General features: G+C 27.4%; 1 protein-coding gene and 1 pseudogene across 1 annotated transcript; one reads left to right on the forward strand and one right to left on the reverse strand.

Annotated features, from left to right (window-relative positions):
- The first annotated feature begins 611 nt into the window (after positions 1–611).
- LOC113387044 lies at positions 612–2729 on the forward strand (annotated as a pseudogene).
- Positions 2730–4716: 1987 nt separating this feature from the next.
- On the reverse strand, positions 4717–8057 carry LOC113385568 (lysM and putative peptidoglycan-binding domain-containing protein 2-like). Its single transcript, XM_026623418.1, is given in 4 exon segments — positions 4717–5084; positions 5189–5487; positions 7888–7955; positions 7958–8057. Coding segments are annotated over 4 exon segments (684 nt in total). The 3' UTR covers positions 4717–4867.
- Between the last annotated feature and the right edge of the window lie 2905 nt (positions 8058–10962).

Raw genomic sequence — 10962 nt, forward strand, 5'->3', positions numbered from 1 at the left:
TTTAATTCGTTATATGATTTTATTTCTGAACTTATTTCTGCGAGATTAATATTCGGTTAATCAACGCTGATTAATTCTCTTTAATCAGATATATAATTAGTCAAGTATAAGCATCCAAACATGACGTTGTAAATCTAAGTGCACGATTTTTTTTTATTAAAATTAAAATACACGTCATATAATTACGGTTATTGGCCTTTGTAATTATTATTCTACAACAGTATTATTATAGTAATATCTTAGGTATGTACAATTTATATTAATAGTTATTTATTGTAACATTAATACATCCGCAATAAAATATCATTTATTATCAAAGTTATGAAGTGATTTGAGTAGTAACAAATCATATTTTTTGATTATGATTTCTTCACACTTTGATATTTATCAATTAACAACTCAAATTCAATCAGTAAAAAACTCTTATTGATCAGAGAATTTGACCAATTTGCATGCAATATTTGCACAAGCTTAAAATTGTTGGTAGAATTTATGATTAATACTTTAATAAACTGTGAACTTTCATTAGAGATACACAGTAAAAAATAAGATCAATAAGCACTGCTTCATTTTACTTTTTTTATACTTTATGTTACAACTATTTTTTCAGATTAAATTTAGCATGTTAAGAGGAAACAATCCAGGAACTCTCCGTTCTTACGGCTCTGTCAATAACTCAGAAGTATCTTCATCTATTGAAGCAATGCCTTCCAACACGGATGTCGGCTTTGCGGGTTTTAGCCCTACAGAGCTTTATAATTTAAGTGAAAATATAATTACAAATATTTATACTGTTAACTCCAGCTGGCGGACATTAGAGAAGGCTTTGAATAATATTGGCACTCGAAAAGACAACCAAAGTTAAGAGAGAAGATGTGAGTTATATATATTTAATTAGATATTTTCTAGCAATATGAAGTTAACTTAGTTGATTAAGATATTAAAGTACACAGCATTAGTATCAATAGTTAAAATGTAACTGCTTCAACATAATTATTGTATTATTTTTATAATTGAATAGTTTAATTTTCATATGTAATGGTATAACTTTCAATAGTTCTATTGAAAGTTAGACCATTACATCATCTATGATAAAATAGTAAAAGACTGAAAAACAATTATGCTTGTGCTATAACTTTAGTCTAATATGTCATATTAGTTTATAAATATGGTTCTGATTATTTATTATTGCCAATACCAAAATGGTAGCTAATGCAATATATTATTTCCAGTCATACGACACAATTAAGTGCAAACCAGCTAATATCAGCTACAAGTAGAGATCTTCAAAGGCTAACTCAAGTTGTGAGACGAGGAAACAAACAACAAAAGTTACAAGCAGAAAGACTTACATCAGACTTAAGAGAGGCTGTGGAAAGGTACTCTCTGATGCAGAAGGTAATAAAATTTCTCTTTATTGAGATTTATTTATAATTGACATAACAAATTATTACTTCTTTTACATTTCTAAATATCTAGAAATATCTAGATTACAGTTGTGTTCTTTGTACAAGATTTTGTGTTCTTTAAATTGCATAAAATCATTTTTTTATATTAATTAAATGAAATATATTACTTTATATAAATATGCTGAAGTAGAAACAGCATCACATGAAATGATAAGTTTCAAGTAAATTTGTTTGTAATTTAATTTAAAATTCCTATCTTTTTGAACTATTTGTTTGAATTATATAGATATTGTATTTTATTGTTGATAAAACACTAATTTTAGAAGATTTATATTTAGCACAATTGTTTTTTACATCATTTTTGTTACTGCATTTTGACTACTGGTTTCTAATGGTTTGCTGCAGTTTTTGTTTTCTTTGTTTGAAATTTCTACTAAAAAAACATTTCAATCAAAATAAAAGATATTAAAAATGATCTTTTATTTTTTTGGAGACAAAAATTATGAATATTTGGTTTTTTTTAGAAAATTGCAGAGAAAATGAAACAGCATTTGAAATTTCCAAACCAGTCTGTTTCAAGTGCTGAAGAAACTATTCAAAATGATATTGATGACCAAGCTAGATTATTACAAGCTCAAAGACAAATTCAAAATGAACAGGAATTTGAAAGAGACATGTTGCTTGAACGGGAAGCCAGAGTTAAACAAATTGAAGCAGATGTTCTGGATGTAAATCAGATCATGAGAGAATTAAGCGCTCTTGTTCACACTCAAGGGGAAGCTATAGGTTGTATAGGCTTAAAAACAATTATTTATTCAATTAATCTATTTATGTAAAATTTGTGTTTTCAAAACTATAGCACACAAATTTTTAAATTATTTATATTGTTTAAATGAATGTGTTATAATTATGCTTACTATGACATTGTTTTCTTTTGTATTTATCTGTATGACCTTTGACATTTTTAATTATGTCTCACTCTTCATTATATTATTTCTGTTTACTCTAGATTAATATAATCATTTTGATATTACAAATTTATTCAGATGATTAATTATTTACATATATGCAATTAAAAATTTTTTTAAGTTATGGTATGAGTAATATGAACAATTTTTAATGTTTGTAATTTATTTTGATACCATTGAGGGATCTATAGAAAATGCAGCAATTGATGTAGAAGCTGGAAACTCAGAGTTACGTAAAGCAGCACAGCTACAAAACAAAAATCGTAAGAAATTACTCATTCTCATAGCTATAGCTTTACTTATTGGTATTATTATAACTGTGATATTAGTTACTAAACTAAAACGATAGTCGCCAAAGTAAAAAAAATGACTAATTTTTCTCTATTAAGTTTTAAGTTATATCATAGTATATATTATCATAAATGTTATGTTATCATATTACTAGGAATCTTTGAATTTGAAATATGATACTTTATGAAGTTTTTATTTTATAAAATTTTGGTATGATTTGAGTGTAAGAAAATGTTATTATTCACATCTACTCAGAAGACTAATGTTCATATTATTGTTAATAAAAGTTTTATTGTATTTAAATTTTTACTCTTATACCTTGAATATTAATATAAACATCCTTTTTTGCAATTTTTAACAAAAACAATAGAAGTAGAATTGGAACTTTACAAAATCCAAGAGTTGAGACTATGAAAGCTGAAATAAAAGGCTGAAATAAATATTTTGAACAGAATTTAAGTAGCAGAATATGTAGTAAAACTAACTTTTAGTTTTTCTATCAAATTAAAGTTCCATCAATATTCATGATTTCAAAAATTTTAAAACAAATTAAAATGGTCACTTCTTGGCTAATGTTTTATAATGTGTTTGGTTAAAAATATATTATAAATACACGCACATCAAAATAATAAACTACTAAACAATTCTAAGTCAATTTAAAACAGTTTAGAATCTTAACAAAAATTGAGTAAAATTGTCTCTAGACTATTATCACAGCAGTATTAACTTTATCTGGAGCACTGCAGTGTATATATATTCATCAAAATGTAAAGATTTTGGAGTAATAATTATTGTTGAAATTGCCAGTTTATAATTTATAATTTCTAATTTATTAATAGTTTACACAAAACTTGTAGTCTTGTAAACATTATATATTTCATCTGAAGTCATGGTCAAATTTAAAGAACAAATTTGATTCAAGGTATGGTTTCAAAACAGTTTGGGACATACAAAATTATAAAACTAGTCAGTATTTTTTAAAGTTCTTGCTGTAAAACACCATCAAGATTGTTATATAAAGCAAGAAATAAAATCGTTTTTTTTTTTGCTTCATTAATATTCTTCCAATAAACTTTGGGCACATTTTTGTATAGGGGTCTCACATATATTAAATTATTTTAAAGTATTAACTATTAAAAAATAATTGAAGTGGCGTATATATGGTATACTTCAGTAAAAAAAAACTGTTTGAGAATAAGAGATTTGTTAATATAATTTGTATTCTGTTACCAATGTGAAAAAATTAAACTTACAATCATAACAGTATAAACCATCTATCAAATTGTTAGGTATGCCATTTATTTAGTTTGAAATAGTGTTGTAATTGTATTTATGTTGACATTGATTTTAGTGTGTTTGAGAGTTTTGATTATATTATTATATATAAAAATAAAAAAAGTGAGTATAGTTTTATACAAAAATTTATTTATTGTTTTGATGAAAAACTAGTTCATGATATAATATTTTACAATGATGTCTGAAATATATCTAACAGCGCAATTGGTGAGTAAGAATTATATAATATTAAGCATTTATTTTACAAGCCTGTATCACATTTTATTTATATGTGGATTTATGTTTGATTTAAAACTAGAAGTTCAAGTATTCAGTGAAATAATACTTGGCATCATTTTAATCAAACTTAGATATTTTCTATCATTGCTTTTTTTATTCTTTTCAAATATATAAGTAAAAGCAAAATGAAAATATGTTTTATAAGCACTATGTGAAATTGGATCAATTTGTGAATGTTGATCAGTGTGAATTATATTTTATTTCAAAATTGAGTATGAAGTGAAGTTCGCTTCTTTTCCAAAGTAAGAACACAATTTGAAAAGAATGAAAGTTGTAATTACATGCATTTTCAGATATTTTAAATTTAATAAAAGCATTTCAAAATCCTCAGATTCTTGTTGATATATAATTTGCCGTCATTTATAAATATATATTAATACATATATAATTTAAATATTCATAAAATATTTAAATTTCAAAATCAAAATATATAACTACAAAACTAGAAGTGCAAAAACTACGTATCTTTTTAAGAGTTTTTGTGTATATAAATATATTTAAATGTTTAACATACCAATAATCATATGTATATTACTTTATACAGAATCAATATTTAATATTTCATGTATTTGGTTTAAACTATCTCAAAAACCACTACCATAATTTTTAATATCACATTAACTGCTACAACTCAAACATTTCATCTTGTTGTTGCTGAAGTCTTTGAAGAGATGTTCTAACTTTCCTACCTTGCGTCATTACAATTTGGGTGTGTGGTAAACCTGAGGCTAATTCATGGGTGCTCCCTGATGATGAGGAAGTACCCTGATGTCTTAATCCGTAATTAGAATGACTATTCCTTAGAAAACTAGCACCTCCATTTGATGGAAAATCAGTCACACTAAAAAAACACAAAAACATGTTTTTACACAAAATATTTGGAACTAATTAGTTTCTTTTTATACAACTTGACATAAATATTATAATTAATCATTTATCACTCACTCTATAGAATCCTGATGTTGTTTAACATATTTCTTTGTCATTGCTATAGCAGTATCAACTTTATCTAAGAAATTATCTATACAAGTCTGATCTTCTGGTGTTGTTGGTGTTACAACATTACTATCTGGTATGCTTTGCATTGTGGCTACTGATGCTCTGTGTGTAATTCGGTTTTCAATTATATTCTCATCATTCGGGTCGTAGTAGGGCGATTCTTTTGTAATTGGAATTAAAAGATATTCTCGCAGAAATAAGCTATCTGATGCAAAGAGTCTGTTTGCTCTCCTAATTTGTTCTGTCTGCAATATAAAGGATATATATCAGAAGCTGTAAAATATAAAATGTTTTTATAATGGCAATTCAGAACTGCAATTGCAATTTATCTCATTGTTAATAATAATTGATGATCAATGTGTAAAATAAGTATTGGGTTGGAAACTAAGTAAGTGTGGTTTTCAGCTTAAGTGCTATCAATTGAATTTTTTGGTTTGCAGACATATTCCAAATGTAAAATATCTCTTGGTAATGCATAGCAGGCATCTTAGATGTCCATCATTAATAAAGACATTTTTGTGTGTAGTTTTCGTTTGGTGTTCATTGAAGTTGGAAAATCAAATCTATTTTTGTTGTCATATTTTGCTTTTCTATTGCAAATTTAGATTTGCAAAGGCACCAAGTTATCCTAAGCTCACAAAAAATTATGAGATGTTTATGTTGACAAAGACTTAAAAAAAATAAAGTGCCAATATTACAAGTTTGCCAAGTTTCAAGATTTTTCACTCAAAGGTGAAGATGCTCTGGTTGACCAGGAGAAGTTGATTAAAAAGGAATTATCTACTTTGAACTATTATCACCAATGAAATGATCAATTCTGATGTCTACATTGATCAACTAACAAAATTAAACAATGCAGTTGAAAAAAATGGCCTGAATTGGATAATTGATCTTTGGCATGTCTTTGGCTACTTGGCAAAAGTTATTGGAGTTTCGTTGGGATGTTTCACCACATTCACTATATAATCCTGACCTTCTGATTACTTTTTGTTTAGATTTTTATAAAGCCCCTCGAATAGTAAAAAATTTAATAATTATGATGGTATCAAATTGTACCTGATTCAATTTTTTGCTGATAAAAGCCAAAAGTTTTTTAAAAGTGGGATAATGATGCTGCTTTAAAGATGACGAAAAATCATTGATCAAAATGAACAATACATTACAGAATAAAATTATTTGGATCCAGGAAAAAAATGTCTCTTCTACCAAAACCTTAGTTTCCAACCTAATATATCTTAAATGATGAATTGAAAATAGTTTTTAATATTAATATCTATGTTGAAATTACATATTTTACTGAAAAGTCAATAACTAATCGGCATAACAGTGAATCAGAAGTAAATTATAATGTAATTTTTATAAATATAAACAGAAACCAAATGGAAAATTAAAGAATAATTAAAATATGCTGATTCTTCTACTTAAAAATTAGACATTGGGTGTAATCGGGGACAGATGGAATGGAATTTACAAGAAAATGGTAAACTTTCTGGACATATTTCAATAGTTGGTTGTTTGGTATGTGCTATGAGATGTGATGTATGTTGAATAGTTTTAATATTAGATGTTGTAGTAACAAGTATTCTTAAACATAGTTTAAATAAAACATTTAATATAGTAATTATAAACTTCCACGACGAAAAAAACTGCTAAATTGCTATCTTTATCAACATATGCATATTTCAATGCATATGTATAACTTTTACATTGCACGAATCATTTTACCAAATGTTGTAATTAATGTAGTAATATCTATCTTTTATACTGCAGTATAATCGAGCAAAAAATATTGCATGATAGTTTGACTTACAAACAATGATTAAATATAATTCAGTAATGAAATGATACATGTGTCTGGTGAATCTTATTAACATTAAAAATTAGTAGTATATTGTTTAGTTTTCACAGTAGATATTGTAGTAATAAGTATTCTTAAACATACTTTAATTAAAACATTTAATATAGTAATTATAAACTTCCAAGACCATTTTCAGTAAAAAAAAAACTGCTAAACCACTATCTTTATCAATTGAAATATATGTACATATAACTTTTACATTGCACGTAAGTAATGTAGTAATATCTGTTTTTTAAAAATGGGCTGCAGTCAATCGAGCAAAAAATATTCCCTGAAAGTTTGACTTACAAACAATGATTAAATATAAATCAGTAATGAAATGAGACATGTGTCTGGTGAATCACTAATCTTACTAATATTAAAAATTAGTAGTATATTGTTTAGTTTTTACAGTAGATGCTGTAGTAACAAATTCTTAAACATACTTTAATTAAAACATTTAATATAGTAATTATAAACTTCCACGACTATTTTCAGTAAAAAAAACTGCTAAACCACTATTTATATCAACTGAAATATATGTACATTTTACAATGCATATAATTAATGTATTGATATCAGTCTTTTAAAAATGGACTGGAGTACAATCGAGCAAAAAATATTCCCTGAAAGTGTGACTTACGAACAATGAATATAAATCAGTAATGAAATGATACATGTGTCTGGCGAATCACTAATCTTATTAATATAAATTAGTAGTTTATATGAATGATCAGTATTAAGGCAATCAACTTTAGAAACGTTTATCAGTGATATGTTACTATAACCTCATTTGTAAAATACTTACAGTGACTCCATATTTCAAAGCAATCCCTTGTAACGTATCAGTTTTGGTGATAAATACTTTAACAGCAATTCAGGTCGTTTAAAATGATTACACGTACTGCCATACTTTTTCAATGATTTCGCCTTCTCTCGTATTGATTGTTTCTCATTATATAAAGGAGCGTCTTCCATTTTCTCGTATTTACTAATTTTGAAAGTTTTATAGAACTTAGTGTGAGATATTATCGCGTTTCAGCGATAATACGGAACCAATAATTTTACTATTTACTTTTCACTATCTCCTCAGATATCTGACAGCAGGTAAGAACTCAATTATCTGTCGGTTGTCATGTGATTTAGTAAATTTGAAATAAACTGGAAAGAAGCAGAACGAGCCGATATGCTATGATAGAATTCAGTCGTCACTTTCTAATACTCTGAATTATTGTTTCATTGGTGTTTTGTTTAATGTACGTGTTGCAAATATTGACCACCGATGACAACTAGAGCAAAGAGGAATTTCTTCTGATATAAAGATTCATAACACTCAAATCACATGCGCTCAAAAAACATTTCAAATGATAATATTTACATTTCGAATTTGTTTTTCGGATATCTGTATTAGAATTATGTGTTGATTAGAAATTTTTAAAGTTGTTGTTTTTGGGATAAAATATGCGTCATGCCAAAAATATTGAATATCCATGTAACGTAATTATATTAATGTTAACCTAGACAATATTAGAATATGATGTACGTTAAGTTATAACTTCCCGTATGAAGTATTTTTGTTAAATTTTTCAACTTAATTGTGTATGTAATTGTTATAAACAGGGCCGGACCATAGATAAAAGAGAGTATATGGCCTTATGCTTATTTATCTATGATATGGCCGGACTACTGGGTTCTTGCATGCAATGCATGCAAAAAATGCGGGCGCAAGCCTTAGAGGGCGCCAAAACGAGATTCGGTTATAAAATTTAAATTTTATAATTTAATTTATAATTATAACTATAATATATTATTTATTTTTTTAAATATAATATCAAGAACACTTAATAGATTATAATAATCTATCTAACTTTGAAACGGAAACAGTTAACTAGTGGGGCGCATGGCATCGTGCCTTAAGGCAAATTGCTGGAACTTCCCGTACCAAAAATTATTATTTTTTTAAAAGATTAACATTTTTTAAATAAAATTACTCTGAAAAATTAGATTTTGAGAAACTATAAATTTTTGACAAAAATTTCCTTTTTTTCGAAAAAAGACTTTTTGAAAAAAAGCGTTTTTTGAAATATTTTGGAAATTCTGAACTTTTTTTCAAAGCAATCGTACTGCTTTAACTGCATTGAGACGAAATATCGATGCGCGTAAGCGCCACGCCGCCGTCTAACGGATAAAAATTGGTACAGAACCCCTAGGAATGGAAACAAAATTTATACTTATTGCTAAAATCTCTATAAAATATCTGATAATTTGATGTGCATATGTCTAATGATCATTTTTGACCGCCAAATGGCATTTTTTTTACTTTTTTTACCAGATCTCCGAAACCGCTAGACCTGCCTTCATGAAAATTTGATCAGTTCTTCATCTTGTTAATACAAGTAAAATGTTTTTTGAATTATTCAAATCGAACCCTCCGTTCTTTTAAAAACTGAGTTACCATTTTTGGCACTTTTTGGCCCATATCTTCGGAACGGCTAGACCTGCCTTCGCCTAACTAATCAGCACGTCTGCTTATCAATACGAATCGAATGTTCCCGAAATCGTCGACAAAAATTTGTATCCGAACACACATACACACGCACACACATACACACACACATACATCCATTTTTTCTAAGGTATGCCAAAATATTCAGAAACCTTTGAAACGTAAAGATATATAAAAATTTTGATTTTCGATTTTTTTGCGATTACTATTATAGTACTATAAAAGTTTCGCTTCTGATGAACTTTGAACTTTGAAGCCATGGAAATGAAGACAATATGAACTAGTGGTGCATGGCATCGTGCCTTAAAGCAAATTGCTAGAACTTCCCGTACCGTAACGAAATGATCGAGGAATATTAAATGTTTTCAAATATTTTTTTATAAATATTGTAACATTGTGGAATATTTATAAGAATTATATAAACTGAATTGCAAAGTTGAAATTATTTATTTAAACTATATTAGAACAGAATTAAAATTAAAATCTGAATTATTTTCGCCGATATACAAAAAAAAATCTTAAGAAAAAAATAAAAAAAAAAATAGGACCAATTATTTTATTCAAACAAGCAGAAAGTTCTTTGAATAATTCAAATCGGATGCTTAGTTCTCTCAAAACTGCTATTTTTGCACAATTTACTCTGTATCTTCGAAATGGCTGGACCTGCTTTTGCTAAAAAACTAATCACCTCTTTTCCCAATCATTACAACCTGAACGTTTTTAAGATCATTCAAATCGGATACTCCGTTCTCTCAAAAACTTGATTTGTATTTTCTGCACTCATTGCGTCGTATCTTCGTAACGGCTTGACTTGCCTTCGCCAAAAACTAATCAGTACATCTCCCTATCAAAGGAATCGAATGTTTTTTGAACCATGGACGAAAAATTGTATCCATGCATACACACACATCCATTTTTTCTGAGGTATGCCAAAATGTTCAGAAACCTTCAAAACGTCGAGAAATGTAAAAATTTTCATTTTCGATGTTCGGCCCATTACTCATTACCCTACGAGAAGTTAAAAATGGAATCAAAATTTACTTTGGAACTAAAATCTTTGAGCTTTTTTTATACACAGTGGTGTTCATACTCTAAATTTTATTATTAACTATGGAGAATTAATACAAATACAAATATAATTTTTAATGTTTAAAATTGGTTCAGCCGTTTTTGAGAAACCGTCGACGTTTGTCGAAAATTTGGCTCACACATACACAGCCACAGATACACAGTCATACAGACACACATTGATTTGAATCGTCAAGAAAATATAAAATTAGCAAATCGGATTTTTTCGCGAACACGAGGTTCTTATTCGGGTATTTAAAATCATTACGCAAAACTAATTAACAAGAGTCAATAAAGATTTATCATCAA

This window comes from Ctenocephalides felis, unplaced genomic scaffold (assembly GCF_003426905.1).
Source record: "Ctenocephalides felis isolate EL2017-DRISC unplaced genomic scaffold, ASM342690v1 CF-g0.4_SCAFFOLD_03571, whole genome shotgun sequence".
NCBI lineage: Eukaryota > Metazoa > Arthropoda > Insecta > Siphonaptera > Pulicidae > Ctenocephalides > Ctenocephalides felis.